Source organism: Ambystoma mexicanum, chromosome 10 (assembly GCF_040938575.1).
Source record: "Ambystoma mexicanum isolate Mex_15411 chromosome 10, UKY_AmexF1_1, whole genome shotgun sequence".
Classification (NCBI taxonomy): domain Eukaryota; kingdom Metazoa; phylum Chordata; class Amphibia; order Caudata; family Ambystomatidae; genus Ambystoma; species Ambystoma mexicanum.
The window spans coordinates 687,906,621-687,930,120 of record NC_090932.1 but is presented as its reverse complement, the minus strand read 5'-3'; the positions used below and the strand labels follow the sequence as shown (position 1 = coordinate 687,930,120).

The 23,500-nt window shown below is 44.8% G+C and overlaps 1 protein-coding gene across 1 annotated transcript in view; it reads left to right on the top strand.

The window, feature by feature from the left end:
- The window catches only part of LOC138491650 (vitamin K-dependent protein S-like), a 313,966-nt gene that overhangs the window by 145,835 nt on the left and 144,631 nt on the right, over window positions 1–23,500 (top strand). Inside the window, exon 4 of the mRNA XM_069618286.1 lies at window positions 5,681–5,848. Within this exon, the coding sequence (XP_069474387.1) occupies window positions 5,681–5,848 (168 nt within the window). The remainder of the gene's footprint in view (window positions 1–5,680; window positions 5,849–23,500) is intronic.

Below are 23,500 nucleotides of genomic sequence, written 5' to 3'. Positions count from 1 at the left end.
GATGCAGGATGTTGTTCAATTTGGGGACTTCTCGGGCCTTAGAGTGAATGCTACCAAATCTGTCCTGTTCCCGCTAACGGGGATCACGGACCAGTATAAAGATGGGTGGGGGTTCCAATGGCATATAGACCACACCTGGTACCTAGGGGTCAATATTGGCTGGGACCCAGCTGTCCTGTATAAACATAATTACCACAAGGTGCTTGAGCAGGCTTAGTCTGCAATGGACAGGTGGGGAAACTGACCTTTGAACCTCGATGGTTAACATGGTGCTATTACCTCGATTCATGTATATCTTTCTCAATGTTCCACTGCCAATACCTAGTGAATATTTCTGGGATTATTTAAAATCACCGTTGCTGAGCTTTGTTTAGGCAGGGAAGCAGGCCAGAATATCAGGCCAGAATATCCTGGGACAAGCTGACGACGCCAAAACAGGGGGAGGTCTAGCACTACCCGAGTTTGAAATATACTACAACGTAGCACAGGCGAGCTTCCTCCTATTCTGGTTTTGGCAAGCAGGGAGCCAGATCGCATGTGGAAGTGGAAAGAGCGATAGCGGTACCCTTCCTGCTGCGGGCCATTATCCTTAAAGCGCCCAATAGATTATCCCACGTAAATAACATGGTGGAACTGACCTGCAGAGCATGGTCACGTATCGAACATAAAACCAGGGGAGACGTCCTGTACTCCCCTGAGTTGCCAGTTACATACATACCTGGGATCCCCCTTACCAGCGAGCCTGGTCATGTCACTCTTATGAAGCGATTACAGGTAACCTGTTACAGGGAGCTTTTTCCAAATGGGCAATTAATTTACACTGGAAGAGTTCAGAACAACAAGAAACAAATTAGGTCAAATATTCCACATATTGCCTTGTATGTATCACCATCTACTGAGAGATGTCTAAGTTGTTCAACTAACTGTCAAGATTATTTGTGGTCAACAAAATCTTTTCTGGAAAATCAAAACAATAATATTCAGACAGTTTCACAAGCTTTGCCCATGTGCTTACATTGTCAAGATGTTGTGTCCCTTCGGGGTTTTTCTTAGTTTCAGAAAAATGTCAGACAACTAAAAAAAAGACTCGAGGCCCGTAAGGGGGGGTGATTATTTAATTGTCCGTTTTATAACATGTAAGGAATATGTACATTTGTAATGTCTATCTTTATTTTAACAGCTTATGGTTGTAAAATGATTTTATGCTAATGTTTTTTTTCATTTTGAAATTAAGGATTGTTTTGAGATTTATAGATTTATTTCATCATGGATGCAAAAAATAGATGTTTCGTAGAGGCTTGTTTCTATTTATATGCCTTTTAAAGGATTTTGTATATATATATATATATATTAACTGAGATCAGATGCACTCTTCAGAGTGCATCTGATCTCATGGAATTTTTACCAAACTAAATCTATGTTGGCTGACTGACACAGGAGGCACACCATTCTACATTGTGCCCTTCCCCTAGCAATTAACATGCTCGACCCAAAATAAGTCAACCTTCCATTCCTTCTCAAACTCTCCCTACTCAAAATCCCTTCCCTACGTAATGATTTTAGCTGTCTCCTTAGGAAACACTAACACTAGACAATAACAACACGGACAAAGGGCTGACAAGGGCAAGCAAATGGATGTATATAGGCTTAGCGGGCACACCAAGAAAGGTGACTAAAAAATAAGGATTCGCTGGGTCACAAACTGTTTTTTTTTACATTTTCACAACCAAGCTGGAATGCAAAAGGAAACAGTTTTTACTGGTTTCTTTAAAAAAAATGTGCAGGGCAAAAAAGGAAACAAACGGCAGCACTTACTTAAGCCATAATACGACGTGCACACCCCAAACGGGATGAGGAATAAAAATGAGATATGGGCTTATATTAAGCAATATTAAACTTTTTCGGGTAGCACAGAGGAGAAAATGAACAGAAAATAGACGGGAAACTTTGTGGTGATTTTAAGAGGGAAAGTAGGGGTAAAAGGGAAAGATGACAAAGGGGGCTTAATAAATACAGAGAAAAAGTCAATCAAGTAGTGATCAGAAAGCACACAAATCGAATACACGGGCAAGAAATATCACTAAAACACACCTAAAACAGACGTTGTTAGCTTGTCATGTACACTCTTGCTCCTGCAGTCTAGAAAAACCCACAAAGGGAAATTGAAAGTGATCTAGTCCTTTTGAATGTATCACAGAACTCCCAGAGTACAACCTAGATCACCTGGAGATGCAGTGATCCTGATTGGTGTGTCATGGTCATGGGGCTGACCCTGTAAAGAGGGGGGGGCTCTCTGCCTGTTATAGGCAAACCTAGCAGGGCTACAGCAGAGCTAGACCTACTCTAGAGGTAATGTGGGGTAACTGAAGAGGACCCACATCCCCAGCATGTGTGAATCCATGAATGTGGATGAGTGCCTCATTCTTTGAACCGATGCTTATCAGCCTCTGTCCTGGCTGGGTCTCTCTGTCTGATCTTTCCAGTGGTTCCTGGGAGGCAGCAATATCCAAAGACAGAACACTACAAGTAGCACAATGCACTGGGGACCAATGGACAAGACCTGGCCCAGAACAGGAGAAAATAGCTGCTTGCCCTAATGGAAGTGGACTCTCCTCCCCCATTCTGGAGCCGAACGGGAGACCCAACATCTATCCCACACACCACAGAATGGGGACAGGGGCGCAGTGGGGCAGTGTCTGCAAGACTAGCTCTAGCACAAGACTGCACGGGAATAGGGGAGACCCAAGAACACTTCCCAAACCCTATCTGAACAGTGACTTGCAAAGTGTAGGAGAGGCCAAGAGGACAAGCAGTGCAGGAGATCGCATGGCAGCGTGGACAAGAATGGAGGCTGAAAAGGACGGGGACCAAAACACCCATGCGAAGACTTCATGGGGAATTATCAGCCTATAAGGGGAGGAGATCGGAAGAGTTGGCACTAGACTAGAAAGAGATTGGCCCAGGGAAGCAGCTGACTCAAGAATCCAAAGGAGGCCAAAGGAAGCAGGGTTATAGGCAGCAAGGAGAGGGATATAGAAAGCTAGGAGAGACACTTGACAGTTAAAGGTGTTGTGGAGTAGGTGAAGGGTGCCAAGAAACCAGAGGCATGTGCAGTAGGTGAAGGGGGACCTGGCGGAGACTTTTGGTGTGTTTAGAGTGAGTGAAGGTAAGGTGCTGGGACTGAAGGGATTGGTCCGATTTTGCTGATTGTATGTGTGAGAGGAAGAGAGAGGAAGGAAGAGAGAGGGCGGGAGAGGGCGAGAGAGGGAGAGAGAGGTATAAGAGGTAGGAGGCAGTAAAGATAGGTGGGGAGAAGATAGACTAGGACTGGAAGATAGAGTAGAGAGGGGAGAAAGTGTGAGAGAGAGGGGTGAAGTAAGAGGCAGGACTAGTGAAGGAAAGAGTAAAATCTAGAGGGAAGCAGATTAGATCAGGAGGGAGGCGGAGAGTAGAGACAGAATATGGGGTAGAAGCAATAAGACCAGGAATCAGAGTGCAGAGAGGTGCAGTGCAAGAAAGCGGAAGGTAGAAATAGGAGGATGGAGAACAGTAGAGACACACAGTAAGAGGAGAGTGAGGTTAAAGTTTGAGACACTGTCATACAGAGGACAGGCAGCCAGGGCAATCAAACCTTCCCGAGTTAGGCCCCCCAGGCTAGAGACAGCTTAGACTGTAGGGGTATCCCCAGGCTGCAGTGAACCTGTATTGTGGCAAGACCTTTGGGTGCAGGGTGCCTGGGCTAGGGAGCTGGGAGCCCCCTTCAAGGTTAGGGACAAAGCATACATTTACCACCCCTAGACTGGGAGCCCTAGTTGCTTGTTCTTGTATGATATTTCTTTGCAATAAAATCCCCACACGTATTTACTTTGTCGAGTGACTTATTGGGAAACTTGTCACATTTACCCACTGAACAAAGCCCCATCGCCCGAACCAGTGAGATGGGTTTGAGCATCATTATTGACTGACGGCGAATCATCTGGGACCCTGGGCTAAGAAGGAATACTCTGAGGGGTATTTGGTTCAAGCTGTGAGCCAGGCCGGACAGAGGATTGCTTAGCTTTAGGTCAAGGTGAGCACTTAACTTAGCAGGGAGTTGTTGCCAACTATGTGAGAGAAGACTAGAGCTTGGACAGTGATACCGGAGTCGCATATCTGTCAGCCATGTCTACATTTGCTAGGCAGGCTTGGAGTGTGACGGATTCAGTGTTCGTAGAGTTTCGCTTCAGAGAGGCAGTTGATTTTTATCATTGTATGTGTGAGTGGTCCAGTCCTAGTTTTTTAGCTTTGCATTCAGGGTTTTGTAGTCCTGGGTTTTTATTGGCAAAATATGGGATTACAATTCCGATACCAGTCCCGGGAGGATAGCTCAGCGGCAACGTGCTCACCTTGGAAACAAGACGACACAAAGCAACACAGGTTTGATCTCCGGGTCCGCGCTTAGAAACCTCTGGGTATTAAGCGTGTTATAAATACGCAACTAAGAGACATATAACCTTTAACTGCACCTTGATGCCCCCGGGCTGTGTGAGCCCTTTAAAAATGAAAATAAATAAATAGATAAATCCCAGAATGCAAAATTAAAATCAGTACTGGACTAGCATCTCACGAATGCAATGAGGCCTGATGGCGTGGATGTAATTGAGGGAGGAGATTTTTAGCTATAGCTGGGTGTCTTCCTCGTATTGGTGGATTTTGAAGTTCAGGGTGGAGGGGAGTTTGCTTAGGGGTTCCTAAATACTGCCGATAATAGCTATAGAGCCTTGGTGTTTGCTGCAGGTAACTTGTGTGCACTTTTGATCAAGTGTGAAGAAAACATGGCTTTTGTGATGGACTACCATTGAAAGCAATATATGAATTTGGCTGCTGGAGCACTGTCCACGTGACCATGGGAATGAGAAGGCGTTCAATGGTTTCTGACCCGTTTCCTGTATGCCTGATCTCCATCAAGGATATCGCTCATGACATAAATTAAACATTTACTTTGCTACACCAAGGCCTTCCTTCATTATTTGTTATTTATAAATATCTGCGGTTTCTCCTGGCCCGCAATGGAAGCATTAAAGCCCATTTCTATGAACTCACAGGTTTTGCCAGAGTACAGGACTGAAACAGAGGTAGATTAAATGATTTCGCCTAGGATCACACAATGAGCTGAAGTGGGGAAGCTGGGATTAGAACCCAGGTCACCTGCTTTCAGAGGCCAGATTTTAGCAGCCAGAACCGATCATTAATTTTGGCAAATCAAGTAATACTGCCCTTTTAGATATAAATGTACACAATTAGAAGATCAGCGACAACTATCTATGTCTATGGATCTGAGAGTGGTCCAGCATATGACAAATCAACATTTCTGGCGATCCGGAGACTCACTTCTTTTAATAATGCTTGTAATTTCTAATGGCTTACAAGAGATCTATTGTTTTGCGTTCTTCACTTCGAAAGTGTGTCTAATTCTGACATCTTGGGCGACAATGTAGTTGACTAAATATGCCCGTTGTTTCAGAATTTTAACTCTCTCCCCATTGATATCTGTGTTAATAATGTCGAAAGCATTATTTCCAGGAACAAGAATAGAAAAGAAAAACATGGCATTGAAAATGACAGTCTTGCTTAATAGCTCCATTGATAAGCATGCCCCCGCACTGTCCTCCTGTAACGAGATCTGCTTGTTGTTGTCAAGGTCTCCGTCGACAGGAATGCCAACACAATCGAAGTGAGAGTGGACGGGGAGGTGGTGATCAGTCTCATGCACTACGTCAACGCGCCGTTCAGCGTGCAAGGCGATTGGAAGCTCAGGATTGTGGTGGGGGACCTCCCGCCAAATAACACCGCGGCACTTTTGAAGCCGGTAAGTGCAGAGCTCTCCGCCTTTTGTGTCACTAAGGCAGGTGGAAATTCCTGATTTTTTGGGGGGTGGGTGAGAGCCAACTGAAGTGAAGGAGCGTATCGGGGACTTGGCGGGTGAATCGGCTGATTGCAAGGCGGGTGACACCCTCCAAACACGTGCGTGTGAGTTGAGAGCTATGTAAGTGCACACAAACCATTGCTTTCGTGATTCTTCCTGGAGGATAAGAATATGTCATCATAAGTGGGGTGGATGAAACAGCAAAAGTTCACTGAGTGGTGAAGTTGGGGAATTCTGGACATTATCCTTTCGCTTCACCAATGTACAGTGAAATTGACCATTTCGGGTGCTTTGCTTTTGTGCCGACATTTTGTTTCTTTGGGGGTATTTTGCTTGCAAGTTTGAGAATTGAGGGGCTGCAAAGCGTTTTGGCCCCCGAATTGCCAGACATTTGGGGGAATTCGCTGTCAAAATAAGAAATGGATGGCAAACTTTGCCTATTTCGCTTTGCCAGTGGCAATTATATCCACCTCTGAATGTAACATTGATGATGGAAGAATGTTACTGTCCTAACTAAAGGGACATTTTTCAAACCTCTCCTAACACCAAGTTTCTTTGGGTGACCCATCACCCTCGTGCCAACAGCAGGGGTGATTATGCTGGTTCTGGCAAAGATCTGGGGCTATGCTAATGTCAGGACTCGGGGCAAGCTAGCCGTTTGGTTGTTGGCCCTGAGCTTCTATTTGTGGCTACAACCAAAAGACCCCGGGCTTTAGCCCCCTCAGACACAGCTAGCAATGGCCATGGCCAACAGATGCAACAGGAAGGTACTGCAAATAGTTATTGCAAAAGGACAGGTGGCGAAGATCATCACACAAAAAACGCAGACTTTTTTAATGGTATCATCTGTAAGCAGGGCGCCCCAGGCATTTGTCAAAATCGGCTACTCTACTGGGCAAGGCCTGCATTCTAATTGAAGAGATATGGAACAAAAACTGCAACATGCAGCTGTCTCTGATAAAAGAACATGCACAAAAGGGCCAGGACCTATCTTTCTGTGCATTATGTATCCGCTGCACCTGTTTCAAAAAAGTCGAGGGCCAATGTGTTGAAACACCCTCTGTTGAGTCCAAGTTTGCGTGGTTGTGCAAGGAGCAAAAAAAGAGAGGTGCGCGTGCCTAAGAGGAGGAGGTTGGTAAATCAGTGTTTTGTGTAATGGTAGAATACCAAGGATAATCATCATTACCCTACATCGTAGATCATTGCCTCCCTTCTTCGTCACAGTACTTACTAATCAAAGATTTCATAAGCAGGACCAATGTTATGTGCCCACATTGTAATACACAACACATGTACACTGATTACTGCTCATATGTGCTTTTTATTGAGTTAGTTCACCAGCCTGTAGTGAAGAATAAAAGTATTGGGGAAGCTCAGGTTGCAGTATTGCAGATGTCTCTGATAGAATCTGCTTTAGTCTCTGCCCAGAAGGCTGCCATGCCTCTGGGGGAGCATCCCTGGTTCTTTCGGAGAAGTTAATGATAAAGGTATTTGTACCACGCACTGTCACCACTGCTGTGGTCCCCAGGGACTCTGGCGTATCTGAAAAGGAGGGTGTGAAGAGGGGATGAGGGAGAGGGTTATTAGGGTGTATTGGGAATAGGAAAGTGAGAGTTGTGATTTCCTGTTGGCCACTTCAGTTGGATTTGCATTGTTCGCTGAGCTTAAGTGGTGTTTTTGGTCACTGCCAGCATTCCTATGTGCTGTTGTGTCGGGGTGTGTGTTGTTAGTCTGTTGTTGCAATGTGGTGAAGTGCATGCGGATTGCTGTGCAGAGAGGTGGTTGTGTGAGTTTCTGTAAATTGAGTATGCAGAAAGTTTACATTTCAAGGTACTGTTATAATGGTTTTCAAGTATTTGTCGATTTCTTACCACTTTGTCTTTTCTGCACCCAACCTTTATGGTTATCCTGTATGTTTAGTACTCTAGTTTGACCGTTTGGTTGGCAGGCATGGTGCGTAGTGGGAGCCCTCTTTTGTGCGGCCCCCGTGGCTTGTGTATATAGCTCATTTCCACTATTTTCCCTGCCCTGTGGCAGGTGTAGTTTTGGTCACAGGACCTGTCCCTTATTGTCCATCCTCTTGGGTTGCCCTCACCTATCCAAGTACCCTTTAGGATTTGCGGCATGTGGGCCTGGGTGGGCTGTGCTCACCCACCTCTCCTTTTATAATGGATGGTCAGGTTAGGGATTATGGTTTCCTACAGGGGTATTCACGGTTTTGTTGTGGTCCTTTCTTCCCAGTTAATTCCTCCTGAATCTAGAGCAAAGAGCCAAGTTTTGAGTAGTTTTCTGAACTCCAAATGACCCCTTGTGTTGCATATGTTTTTTGGTAGATTATTCCAGGTTAAATTTGCCAGGTGAGTGAAGGGTGATCCTCTGAGTTTTCTTTTGTTGTAAGGGTTTGGTACTAGGCGAATGTCGTTGCTTAATCTGAGTGATCTTGTTGGATGGTAGACAGTTATTTCTTTCTTTAGGAACTCTGCTCCTTGGCCGTGGACTGCTCTGTGCGTTACGTACATTGTTTTAAACTTTATTCTCTCTTTTATTGGCAGCCAGTGGAGCATATTCAGTGCTGGGGTAATGTGTTCTGTTCGTGGTAGTCTGAGCAGGAGTCTTGCTGCAGTGCTTTGGATGCGCTGACGTTTTTTTAACAGTCGTTCTTGCATTCCTAGTTATAGGCTGCTGGCATAGTCTACTCTAGACATGAATGCGATGATGGTGAGTGTTTTTGGGTGAAAGAGAAGAATGGTGGGACCCTTTTTATTGTTTGTAGCAGGAAGAAACATTTCTTGATCATGGTGTTTACTTGTAGTTTAAGTCTTAGTTTGTTGTCCATCAAGACTCGCAGGTTTTTTACTATTATTGATGGAGTCGGTGGGGTACACAGTTCTGTTGGCCATGGGATGTAGTGGTTATTTTCCTCGCTTTTAGCTATGATCATTATTTCAGTTTTGCCCTGGTTGAGTTTGAGGCTGTTTGTGTTCATCCAACTGTAGAGCTCTTGTAGGCAGTTGTTCAGCGTTTTATTTTCTTCCTGTGTATCTTGTCTTTTGTAGACGATCTGTGTGTCATCTGCATAGTTGTAGCATGTGAGGCCGTGTTTTTTGATGAGTTTGATTAGTGGCATCAGGCATATATTGAAGAGCAATGGGGAGAAGGATGATACTTGTGGTACTCCGCAGGTGGATTCCCTTGTAGTAGATTTGGAAGGTTTGATCCAGATGGTTTCTGTCCTGTTGTTAGGAAGGATTTAATCCATAGTAGGGCTGCGTCAGTGATTCCTATTTCTTCTAGTCTCTGGATGAGGAATTCATGGTTGTGTCAAATGCTGCAGAGAGGTGCAGAAGGGTTAGAGCTGTGCGTTTGTCTGAGTCTGCATTAGTCTTTAGATCGTCCCAGATTGTGAGCAATGCTGTTTCCATTCCTCTCATCGGTCTGAAGCCTACTTGTGCTTGGAACCACAGTTGGTGCTCTTTTATGAATTCTTGTTTTATTCTGTAGACGTATGTCTCGAGTAGTTTAGCTGGGTAGGGGATGTTGGATATGGGTCTGTAGTTGGAGGTCTTCCACGTTTCCTGCTGTGTCCTTGAGGAGTGGCTTGATGTATGCCGCTTTGAATGATTGCAGTATTTCTCCTGTTAAAAGTGATTGGTTGAAAAGGTTTCTGCAGTATTCCATGAGCATTCCTTGTGTGAGGATTGATTTGTGTATGTCGGGGGGAGGGGACTGCTTTGTTGCTATTGCTTACCTGCATGAGGGATGTCTCCGCTGATAATTGGGGGAAGCTTCGGGTGGGTCGCATGTTTTAGTCGATTGGTCTGCTTTGTATGATTTGTTGGATGGTGGTGATTTTGTCTTTGATGTGGTCTGCAAGGTCATTGCATAGCTTCAGTGAAGGTATTGGAGAATTGTTGCAGCCAGGAGGGTTTCTTATTTCATTTATGGATTTTAAACAATTCCTTTTGGATGTTGGTGGCTTTGGTTATTCTGTTGTCGTAGTAGATCCTTTTCGCCTTATGTATTTCCTTCTTGTATGAGTGGAATTTTCACTGGAGTTGTAATTTCTTCACCTGATTGTTTTTTTTACTCCATTCTAATTCAAGTTTCCTGTTTTTTCTTTTCATGGCGCTGTTAAGGATTTCAATCAGGCGATACACTCTGCTCTCGACCTAGTGTACAGCGCAATGGAAAAACTATTTGATATATAGATTCAATTATTTGAAAGATGTACCACTCGTATCACACCCCTTACTTAAAAATACCCTGGGTCACGCTGGACCATGAATCAGCCTGGTTTGTAAAAGGTTTTATTTATTTAAGATCGAAATCACAATATATATTTTAATAGACACAACAGTCACCAATGGGGTGACAGAACACTGAATAATATCTTTAATACACTGGGAATCAATTTATAAACACAAGCAGAATGCAGCAGAGAACACACAACTTTAAATGGGTCTGAAACAACAGATAGCACTGTGGTTAACAATTCCCCCTGCAACACACCTCCACTCACCAATAAGCAAATTTAAATAAATGTGAGGAGATAGCAGGTATTCAGAAATAGTACAGATCAAACAGTGTCTCACTTCCCCCTTCCCCCCTTACACAGAAAGAGAAAAACAAAGTGGGCTTTTCAACTGTCAGAATGACTTTTAAAGTGGCTGAGCAAGAACTCTAAATGTGTGGAAAAATGCTTAAATTATTATAAATTCCTCAGGGAGCCGCTTTGAACAAATGCACACAATCACAAGCGATGGTTTAATCAGAAGAAAGTAGTTTGGATCTCAAAGGCAAAGTGGGAAATTATAGAAAGAGAGTTCACACGTTTAAGGTTTTGGCAAAAATGCAAATTTGCGGCAAACTTTTCGTTGCGCTATATTCGCAATAACGGGAGAATCGCAAGGGTGAGAGCATTGCAAACATCTGTCTGTTTTGGCGGTAAATATTTGTCCAGAGAAGGGTTTGGTGTCGTGTTAAAGTCCCCACTCATGATTAGATGGCCCTTGGTGTATTCATAGAGGATTGGGCTGAGTGTCTTGAAAAAGGGGTCCTGTGCCTCTTTTGGCGCATATATCGCAGCAGGGGTGACTGTGCCCGCCCAGGCTATCTTGAGAATGTGAAATGGGCCATCGGGGTACCTACGTATCATGTGCTTGGTGAAGGGGAGCTCCTTGAATATGAGGATCGCAAACCCTAATTTTTTGGAGCTGTAGGATGCGAAAACTACTGAAATGGAAAGTAGGGTTATCTAAAAAGTGGTTAATGTTTCTGAAAACGTGGGTCTTTTGGATGAAGACAATGCCACATATTGAGTGGCGTAACAGCTGGAGAATCCCTTTTCTCTTCCTTGGTGAGTTAAGGCTCTGGACATTGAGGGTGCTCAATGGCATGGAGGTGCAAAGCACCAGGACATTTGGCATGGCGCTGAGGCGCATAAGCGGAAGTAGCTGGGACAGAGCCTTTCGGTGTGAACCTGAGGAGTAAGAGTTGCAGGATGGAAGGGTAAGGAATGCATGAAACAGCTGTGGATAACTGGTGTAGCGGGCTGTAGGGTGCATCTCTAGTTAGGGATGTACAAGAACAGCTGTTACGGGTGTGAGATTTATTGGGAATGCATTGTGGCGCGCTTACAATCTTTGGTAGAACAACCCCATGAAGCAATTAGAATGAACATGAGACAATTCTAAAGCATAAGGAGCGATATGGAGGCCATTCTGGGCCCCATTTCTAGTTGGGAGTTGGCAGACTGTCCTAGGTAGAGAGTCATGGCGGTTGGGGCTCTGGAGGGCTGGACTCGCGCTGTCCTCCCCTGGCCCTATTGTTCTTCGTGGTTTCCGACTCTGGGAGGGGGGGTTTGAGTTGCCATCGGAAGGAGCTGGGGATCCAGGATGGCCAGAGTCCCTCAGGAATTTTGTCTCTCTCTGGTGTAACACTCAGGTACCAGACACTCAGGTCCCAGGACTTCTTGTTCCAGGTAAAAAGAACGGTGCACGGGAAGGCCCAAAGGTACTTATTGTTTTTATTTATTGTTGTTGGCTCATATGAAACTTTTAACAAAAAAGAAGATATTAAACCTTTAACAAAAACGAAGAAATTGAAGGGGACATATAAATAGCAGACCGACAAAGTAGAAAAAACGTACAAAAAATGATTTCCCATTTTCACATGTTTTTTCCAACAATACAACATCCTGAAATCCATCCGCATAGCAAAAAAGAAAGAAAATGGAGGTGGAAAAAGATGAAAAGATGAATACATGATAAAATCGGATTCAATACTACACTTTGATAAAAAAAAGAGTTAAAGATATTAAAACGAAGTTCATGTGAAACAATTTAGTTAATAACCAAGTTTTCCAATTTCAAGGAACCCATGAATCCCACCACTGCAACCACATATGAAGTTACGCTGCCTCTTAGACATCTTTCCCAAAGACACACTGTATCAATAAAAGAGATTAGATTATCTAAGGCAAGTATTATGCACTGTGGGACATTCAAGAATCAAGTGATGTAAAGTTTCAATTTGGTCCTAGCAGAATTCTACATCCTGCGTCTTCTGAAGGTATTTTCTTGTATTTTCATAAGATCTATTTAGTCCAGATACAGTTGCACCGGAATCTGAAGAATGTTCCACAGGCTGCTTTTCCAGGGTAAATAGACAGAAACGGGGCGAGGACACCAAGCTCTTGTGGTCTCCAACCAGATGAACTAATGTGACATAGCTATGCATTTGTGTCAAGTGTTACTTGCCAATCCCATCGTTCCTCAAATCTTCCCGAGTCGATCCAATGTCATTCAGCAATTTGTCACACACAATACAAAGATGATTTACAGACATGCCCATTCCCAATTCAGTTTGCAAATTCACGTTTGCTTTCAAGTCATCATACAGGGTTCCTGGGGAAGCGTTGAATATCTTAACACATAAAATGTAAAAACGCCACATTCCACTGCACCTCAGTGAGCTCAACGCCAGTTCATAACAAATGGCAGCAGCTGGCGGAGATCTAGGCATTTTGAATAATTTTCCCATAGCTATGCTTCAATATAAGACAACATGTTTAAATAAGTAAAATCAAACAACTCCACACCACAGATGACCTTCGTAACTATCCTTCCCTTGTAAAATATTACAGCAGGCAATATGGCACATCAGCCACATTTCTCCTCAATTTTAACAAGTTGATTGCTCCTTCCCTTTATTTTATTACATAAAAAGTCACAAGTAGCAGACTTAAATTGTTTATTGAAAATCGGGAAACCCCAATAAGTAAAGTGTTAAACCAGATCTAGTTTCTCCAATCCACAATGGAAAACAAATTTCGTAGTCAAATCTTTTTTTGTACAATGCATGACCTTAGTTTTCTTTGCATTGATTTGTAAAAAAAAGTCTGACTTGCGTATGTGCCAAATGTTTCAATCAGCCTCTGGAGTCCAACTGGCGTTAAATCGAATAGTAAAAAGTCATCAGCATACGAGAGCCAAATAAGCTTTTGCTTGTTTACTTTAGGTGAGGCAAGCACAACCTTCTCTAGCGAATCTCCAATGTCTGAGACATACAAATTAAAAGACATGGTGCAAGAATGCACCCCTCTCTGACACCGGTGGAAGTAGGAATCTCCTGCGTCAGCCCTCCCTGATTATTAAGTCTGACCCTTATAGGGTCAGAATACAAAGCACTATTTGGGCTCAATAAACCCCAGGGAAGGCCCCACTTAGCTAATTTAATCCACAGAAGATTCCTATTCACCTTGTCAAAGGCTCCGGTCATGTCGAAGGTCACCACGAATAAAGAACTGACTTTTCTGTTCCCAACCAGGTTTTGTGCAGATCTTAGAAGAAAGCCATTCAGAGTGGTGCAGTGAATTTTACGGAACCCAGTTTGCCATTTCTTTCACCTCCATGTTGCCAGAGACCATGCTGTTAGGTGTTGCAAAAGTAAGGCTGTAAAGCCCTTACTATCAGAATCTAAAATGGTGATGCGTCTGTAATTTTTAGGGTCAGCACAATGTATGCAATCAGCATAAGTATGCAATCAGCACAACGTATGCAGTATGCCGTGAATTAGGAAGTACTTGGGAGAGAATAATTTGCCCGAAGTAAATCATTAAAATCCAAGACCACATTACAGGGCTGTGTTTAAAAACGGCATTCGATAGTTTATTATGGCCAGGTGCTCTTGAGTGACTACTACCCATAATAACTTCATGAACCATGGATTGATCAAAATCAAAATCCCACTTTCTATTCAAGATCTCTTCTGGGATAGCTGATGTGGCACTTTCTTCATAGCCCAAAAACTGTTCTAAAATGTGTCACCCAAAGGGCTTTGCTAATGGGGCTCAACAAGAGATCAACTGGTGACCTACTGCAATTGTTAAGAAGTCTCCAAAAGGAGGAAGTGTCGCTTTTGCATAATAATTCTAACATAACTTCAGCATCCCTGTGCAGTAAATGATCTTGATAATTTCGAATCCAATTGCTTTAGGTTTGTCTAGCTTTTTTTGTTTCTTCCGTTCCAGACTGCCTGTCACCCCCATGTTTTGTATTGCTAGCTCTAATTTTGGCCCTAAGTTTACGTGTTTCCAGGAGAACCCTTTGATCAAAGCAATGCGTGTGAATTGTCCTAGCTGAACAAGACATTGGAATCGAGCCTTTCAAATGGCTGTCAATAAAACTGGCAAAGTTAAATAAAATAAATGTGGCAAATTTCCACTCCAAGGTGGAGGATTGCATAGTTTTGTTCACTTGATTTGTTAAATTCCACCACTTTGTGCTGTTTATACCTAACACGGTTACCCACCTGGTTTGCCCTTTTATCATGTTAAGTCCATTAACTTTCCTAGGAAGTTCAAAAGTGGCAGTTAACATTTCATGATCACTCCACTCACATGTCTTGACAGAAAATGTACAACAGCAGAGCAGCGCTTCATTTGAGAACATGTAGTCCAGTGTGGACGGCTTGCCGTCCCTGGACGAGGTAGGTTGACTTGAGATGTCCCCCATGTCCCCCGACACAGCCTCATTAAGACAGTGTGACCACAACTCCTTCATACATGATAGCCATTTTCTGCCATGCGTGATCTTTATAATCTGGCTCCTATCACACGGGTTACCCCGTCGATGGACCCATCTCCACAGAAGTGGAGTTTAGATCCCCACCTTGGCAAATGAGGCCAGACTCAACGTTTTCTGCCCAATTCATTATTCAAGCGCACAGATTGGCGAGCATGGTTTCAATAGAACAGATGTAGCGTTACCAATACACAGTTATTTAAAATACCTTTTCTGTTAACACCCCCAAGAAAAATAGAGGCCTCCTCGGCCAAAAAGCCCTTGTCCGAAGGTAACAAGTGGTGAAATGAGATGCCTGCAGCCTTGTTAATGTCAATCAATAGTCTCCCAGGGTATTAGATCAATAGACGGTTTAAAAAAAACGAAAACAAAAAAAGATTTAGAAAGACCAATCTGTGACTGCACAGAGCGGTCTTTCTAAATTGAACTGTCAGCCCCTGCAACGCATAAGAGTACATGCAGGGACTGAGAGGCACGCCAGGACCAAGAAGCAGCGATGAAGGGGATCAGGTACATTTGTGTATGTGTGGTGTCTAAGTGTATGTGTTTGTGTGCATTTTCGGGGGCTTGAGAAAGGAGGGCGCAGCGGGGGCTGAGGGATGTGGGTTCGGAGGGTGAAACCCCCCGATTTTGACTAAAAATGGTAAGTGTAGCTGGGTGATGGGCAGGGGGTGGTGTGGGGGGTGTATGTCATTATTTGAATTTTTGTAGGCTGCCAAAAATCAGCTGAAAAAAATCAGTCTTTTGGTTAGGTGACCTACACAAATCGAAATAATGACATAGAACCATCCCCCGGAGAGCTTGCCCCGAAGATCTTTCACAGCCGATTGCACATAGGTGGTGTACCCATCAAGCAGAGGGCACTCTATTAGACAGGTCTCTTGAAGTAAAATTATACAATACCCCTTTAGAATCTTTCCTAAACAGTGATTAAGTTCATATGACCACAGCTGTTCCATGAGAGAATGTTTAGAAAAGAATCATCAATAGCGAGGCCAGCATGAAGAGAGATTATTGAGAGTCTGCCACCCAAGACCAGTTATCCGAATCAACAACGCCTTGTGTGTCCTCACTCACCCAATTCACTTGCCTCTGTACAATCAAATCTTGTGGAACGTGTATCTTGAAGTCAATATTTTGCCTTGTCCCAGGCAAAAACTGGTCTGGTTTATTGAATGACTTCGAAGGATGGCCAACCCGGGAACAACTCGTACCCTTACTGACGAAGATGCATGGCTTCCTTCAAAATGAGGTCGAAAACAATCTTGGAAGATATAGCCCGTAGTAAGGGGACTTCTGACAGTAGGGATAAGATACAGGCACGATTCAGTGCAACATTGCTGTTTTCAGGGAATCGACTCTCCACCCGAATTTGCCAACCTTCTAGGCCCCTTACCTTCTTTTGTTTCTTGGCCAGGCCCTTGGTATTCTAATTACTAGATTTTTTAGTGACCCCAATAGTGGCCCCTCATGGGTAATCAATAAAATCCATACTATGCGACCCCCTTAGTAGGCCACTTGCTTTTTCAACTTGACCCCCACGGATAGTAGGGCTGCGTGTGTTTACAGCCAAGGTGTGACTACTCAGGTCGTTGTTACTAAACTTGGGGTGCAGCCCCCTTGTTTGCGGAGCAGCGCCCATGACCATGGGGAGAGCTCAATCATACAACATTGTGTTTGCTTGTGGGTTGGCCAGGCAGTTTGTACAGCGGCTTCCTTTCCACTCCCTACTACTCTTCCTAACATGTCACTGATCTCATTGATATGCGCCGCCGTATAGACCACTGAATCATTCACACATGCGTAGACACCAGCCGCCTGCTTCAAAGACTGCTGATGAGGAATAGGCACCCTGGTTTCGGCCGCAGGGCTATCAGGCAGTGAAAGAGATTTTAAAAAAAAGGACTATGTGCCACCATTATTTGTTCTAGAAGGTTTTTAGTTTTCTTTATAAAACAGGTTCTTTTCACCTTTACCAGACACTTATTAGAGGGACCAGTTTGCACTGAGGCAACCACCGCCTTCTTCCCATGTGCGTCTAAGTGGTGTGGGGAAGAATTTCGACTAGCTAGTGAAGGGGCGCACTCCTGCCCTACTATTGGGGAGGCAGCTCAAAGCCTGTACATTGTAATGTAGCTGGCTGAGTTGAGTAGCCACCTGCCCCACCTGTTGCATGGATGGCACTACCTCTACCGTACATTGCACGTTGCAGTGTTTGTTTATTACCCAAACAAGCTGACTTTCGTAAGTGTGCAGATGCCAATTCACTTAAACTAGGCATAGTTTTAATTTGGTTTAATTTTGCCAATATGAAGTCAAGAAGGGACCCATGAGTTTTTACTTTGTGTTGCAAGTTTTCAAATAGATTCAGTAATGCACATAGAGATTGTGATTCTTGCAATAGGGGGTCGCCCACTATTTGATCAATGTTTTTAATCAGGAGTGACAGTCTCTTGTGCTCGGCTGGTGCTGGAGTAGATGTATAGCATGTCTGTGTTGTATCCGAATCTGTATCAACGGCTTCTGAAAATATCAGGGGTGGAGAGGTGATTAGAAAAGTCATCACCACCTCAAACTTGTTAGACCTCTCTCAGGGCATCTGCTGCCAACGTTTAACAATCTGTGACCGGGGGGGGGGGCGGTTTGGAGTGACCAGTGAATGTAGCCACACTCACCCCTATTTACCCCTAGTCCTAGACCGGACGAGCCCAGTCTTTGTTGGTCATACCAAATCCCTTTCTGAATTGAAGGAAAATAGTCAGTATTAACCCTAGAGACTGAGTAATTTTCTTTATGTGGAGTCCCCCCCCACTGTTAGTAAACCTTTCAGATATTAACAAGAGTTTTACAAATAATTGTCCCAGGTTTATCCGCGCCCATAGAAGACAGAAGCAGTGGAAGCTCAAGTGCCATGTTAAGTGCTGCAGAAGCATCCAAAAGTTATATCTTATGTCGGGACGCCACCTTCCAGGCCTCCCCTTAAGTCGTAAATAGACTTAATTGTGTATGCGATCTTTTTCACCATGCTTTATGGATTTGAACGTCAGTAAGCAAACATAGCAATTATAGCAATCCAGAGGAAATTACTTGTGGTGGCTTCCGTAGAGACTGGCAGTTTCTGAAAGCAGGACCCACGCAAGATGTAACTTTGGAGGGAGAAATGTTCAAACCACGAAAAGCCAGACCCCTCACTCTGCTCTGTTGCTGTGGTCTGCGGACTGCCTCCACTTCCGCACTTTGCGTCCGTTTCGCGGAGGGGCCAGGGTTAAATAGAATGAGGTGGGCCTTTCTCTCCCTACGCCGCTGCTCCAATGACATACACAGAGCTGTTCACAAATGCTCAACGGTATTTAATGTTCCTTTTGTTGATCCAGGAGGTTACAGATTTGAATGTCCATTGCTTCGCTAGCACGGAGGGGGCCAGGTCCTGAAACAGCTGGATCGTGGTCTTGCAGAGAGGACCACACACACACACATGCTCATTGCCTTGCTGCGTGCCCCCTCTTTGAGGTGATTTGTTCCCCTACTGCTGATATACTGTCATGAAGTATTACAGTTGCAGAAATTGACACTCCAGATTTCTTATTAGCCAGTTCTCCATTGCCTACTTAAGCATAGCAGCTCTGATTGCCTTCCCCTGTGTATGCTTGGACACCCAGAGCATCTGTCTGTAGTACAGACAGTGAGCAACCGTGGGAAGATTTGCAAACCTTGCCACAAGTGGCTAACAGCGCTGTGCAATTGCAGTTTCAGAGAAACTCAGTAAAATCATCAAAAAATAGACTACTTGGAGACCACCAGGGGTTGCAGGTGACATGGCAGCCTGAAATATCGTCTCTCTCACCCAGGAAACACTGACTACAGAAGTTTTCTCGTCCAAAAAAAATCAAGGCGACAGCTTGGTGAAGAGGTGTAGTGTTTATATGCTGGCAGAGAGACACAGCCGATGAGGGAATTAAGAGATCGGGTCCCCAGTTCAGCGGTGGCCCTGTTGGAGGTGGTGAGCAGAGATCGCAGCTGCCCTGTGTGAGACATAGCGCCGCCCCCTGCGACACTTAGCCCAAAAAGTAATCAAATCCAGGCAACGGAGTGGAGAATGGTGTGAGCCACGACTAAACATCTGCCTGGAACATAGGCACCAGAGCCTAGACTTGGAGTGTTGACAGGGACGAGCCACCTTTGGGGCACATGAGACAGTGCTTGGCAGTGAAACCCGTTTGAGTCTATAAGGGCCCAGGATTTTACCAGCCATTTTCAGCCTCACGGGAATCTAGAGGAGGACTGAATCAGAAAGACTGGCAGCTGAACGACCTACAGCAGGGTTTAGCCCTGCTTGAGATACACAGGAGCCGGCTTGCACACATCAAGCTTAAGCCTCCAGCGCATGGTTGACGATCGGCTACCAGGCTCCTTGTCAACCGCCGGACGGCTGACCTGCCGTATTGCACTGGGAGATTGCTGCCGGCAACAACGGGCCTGGCGCTATAAGACCCCAGAACCTGTGACGTGAGAAGGTTTTAAGGAGTTTTTGCTAACGCTGAGACAGACCACAGCGGAGCAGACCTTGCAGCAAACTTGGACCAACGTGGCCGTAGATCTCATGGAAATGAAATTCAAAGGCTGTTTTTCTAGACCTGGAGCAGAGGGAAACCAATCTCACATCTACATCAATCACCTCGAGAACCAGAAGAGACGCTTAAATATCTGCATTATGTGGCTGACGGAAACACAAGGGGAATCAGCCCTGTCTCTTGAGCAACAGGTGAAGACCCTAATTAACACTCTTTTTGACAAGCCTCCGACTCCCAAAAAACATTTCGACAGAATTCATTGAGGCAGAGGCACCTGAACGGTCCAAGATCGGTTCTAGCAAAATGTCATAATTTCAGGCAGAAGATGGACATCGCGCAAAGGGCAAGATAAAAATGGCACCTAGAATTTGAAGGCTCACAAATTGGAATATACCAGAATGTAGCGGTCATGACCTTGGTGAAAAGGTAAGACTGCCTTCAGTTGACCCAGTGGCTTCAAGAGCAGGGTATTCAGTGTCAGTGGGGTTTTTCCGAACTTTGAACATTGAGGAGAGGAATACAGGTTCACATCAGGAGATGAGGCGGAAAACATCCTGAAACATCTGACCTCAGAAGATCACAGCACAGAACTCAGAGATGTGCTCTGTAAACAGGACCCCTGACGGAGAGAACTGCAAATCCCACCCAAGGAGAGGCCGCCACCTGGGATCCAGGAAACTTCACAGGTTCAACCCTATGACTGAAAAACCTCTGTTTTCATAGTTCTGCTCTGGCATGTTTGATTGTTTTTGCTGCCTCGAGTGGGACTGCACCCCTATAACATAAGTTCGTTGTTTAGACCTCTTCCCGACATGGGGAGAAGTAAGACAGTTGGTGGAATGGGTCTCTAATTGGCCGGTCGAGAGATAATGTTGCTATTTATGCCTTTAGAAATGTACATTGCTGCATAAATGGACAAGGGTTTTCCTCTGAGTGGCCCTCGGTTCGTAGGGCATCTCCAGCTCATGCGCAATGACCGTTGTCATTTTATTCAAAGGGGGGGGTCAGGTACATAAGGGGGGATCTGATGGTGTTCACAATTTGCTGTTTCTTATTATGCGCGCTACGAGCTGGGGAAATCGAGGAAGATGGAAGGGAGCAGACAGAGGGGATAGGAATCAAACGACCTTACAATGTATCTTCATCACAGGAAACTATCAATGTTGTTGAGAGAATTCAAACAATCAGGGCTGGATATTCTATTAATTCAAGAGTCTACATTTAAAAAAGGGAATGAACACACTTTGAGATGTAAGGACCTAGGTGGGGCCAAATAGGCCTTGGGTCCCGTGAAGAAAGTTGGCGTAGATATGATGTTTAGAGCATCATTAGGCCTAGAGGTTATACAGATTCATAAGGTCCTGGAGGGGTAGACTCCTGGCAGTGAATGGAAAAATTGGGAACGTGGATGTGACTCTGTGCTCAGTGTATGCACCAAACCAGCAAAAGCTTTCTGTAAAGAGATTTTCTCATTCATAGGTCTGCTTATTTGTGGGAGGACTTAATAAAATAATTAACCCTACATCAGATTGGGACTCACTGAGGGCCGGTGGGCTTTCCTCACCCGAGAGGGACGGCTTGCACTGCCTCTTACAAGAATTCTCTCATAGACACATGGAGAGTGGGGCATCTACACTTGCGGGTATTTACCTTCTAGGAGGATAGCTCAGGGGCAACGTGCTCGCCTTGGAAGCAAGACGACACGGCAGAAGAGAGGTTCGATCCCCAGGTCCACGCTTAGAAACCTCTGGGTATTAAGTGTGTTATAAATAACCTATCATATCATATTCACCACCCCATCAAACATTCTCAAGGATAGACTACTTATTACTAGACGGAGTTCAGGAGCATAATATCACTGAAGCGGACATACAAATAGGCTGGTGAGCCATGACATGTGTGGTCTGAGGTTGGACCTAGACCCACGTGCCACTTTAGATAGGAGGTGGACCTTCAATGATACGCTATACAAATATATTGGGCCTCATTATAAGTTTGCTGGTATACCGCTGGTAATTCCTTTGGGATACCAGCAAACTCATCTACCGTTTCCGCCGCCTGATATCCTGGAATTTCAGTGATATTCCAGGTAGCAAAATGGGCAGTAAATCCGCATTCCATGGACCCTGACAGGACCCCATGGAGGGTATTGCTGGCATTACCAGCACTGGTTTTACTGGTGCCAGTAATACTGGTCATTTTTTCCAGTGCGGGCCTGATTTACCACTAGCTCGTGGCTGGTGGTAAATCAATGACCCCCACTGGCAAACTTGTAGTTTTGCGGTGCAGTAAAAGTGCTGGTCTTGTCATTACCGGCACTATTCCCACACTGGAAAACTTGTAATGAGGCCCTATAGTGTTCAAAGAAACGCTCCGTACAGAAATTAAGGATTTCTTCCTGCGAAACAAAACAGGGAAATAGCCTTAAATACAGTCTGGGAAGCAGCTAAAGCCACCTTTTGTGACCTGTTGGTCTCGGAGGGGACAGCCAAGAAGAGGATGAGAATGGTGCGAGAAGTTAATCTGAAACGCGATATCAAAATGAAAGAAGCAACCCTGCAGAGGAGTATTGGTTTGTGGGATGAATTATGAGCCGAGATCAGAGATTTAAAAAGGAAACTTAACGATATCTGGAAAGTGTGATAAACCAGAAGGTGTCTCACCCACTAGTCCCCGGGAATCTGTCATCCAGATGGCTAGGACACGGCTATCGCTTTTGGATCCATTTCCTGGGGGTGGACCAGTGTGGGAGGATCACCTGGTTGAGGGGTCTTTGGACAGTGGGACAACAGATGGAGAGATGTGGTATCCCCTTCCCTGTAACACCTTTACCCCATCCTGCCAAGTAGGATATTTAGGAACTCTATCCCCCCACCCCCTTTACAACACAAACACTTTCACAGGGACAGCCCGCTACAAGGGAAAACAGACTAAAACCTGAGTCGTATACCTGACATGTCCCAGTACAATGGTCAGGCGAGGTCAGGCAATTGCTGACCATCACACACACCTGACTTCCATTAATCTTTCCCACACGGATAAAGGGCGTAGCACGAGAGCGCATTCTGAGGAAGGCAAGGCACACAAGGAAACAGCAGTTCCACGATGGCAGTTTAACAAGAAAAGAAAGATGGCAAAACAGAAGGGGATTGCATGGAGGGAAGTTCCCTTGACCTTTTCGACAAGGAACCGTTACTTTCCTGAAACCTCAAGAATAGAAAGCGTAGGGCCAGGAAACCAGGCTCAAGAATCCTGCATTGTGTGTCGGGGGTACCCGGGGACCTACCACGTCAATAATCAAGGCAGGGAGAAGCACCAGCTGCCATGGAACTGTCCTTGGCTCCAAGAATAAAAGAGCAAAGCAGCATCAGTGAAATCAACACAGCCGGGTTAGTTGGGGAGACCGATACAAGACCAGTCTGTCTTGAAGCCAAGGTTGCAAGCAGCAACAGTGTATGGCGAGCGCTGGAATGAACATTGTTAAAATGAGTGTGATAAAGAACGCAAATAAAGTTGAACTGCTGATCAGTGATTGAACCTTTAAAGCAAGATGCAATACCTTGGACAACGTGGTCTATTAGGGTGGGTCTAATCCAGCTTAGAATTTGCAGTGTGAAGGTGAGAAAGAGATCATATCAGAAGACAGCAAAGTGGTCCTGCAACGGGTTAAGTAAAATCCTGCGCACAATTGAAAGCCTTTGAATTTTGAAGTAAAGAAAGCTTGGAAAAGTAGATGAAGTTGGTCCGAGCCCGGAAGAAGGGGATCATTTGAAAGCTTTGTGTTTAAGTGGCTCTGAGCCCGGTGGAGGGGAATCCAGGGTGAACCGAAAAACACCCAAGAAGTTGTACATTTGAAATTCTAAGAAGGAAGGAACTGTAATGTTTGTCATGTTGCATCCGGCCCTCTTAAATATGAGGCTTTGAATGGCAAAGAGACTTTG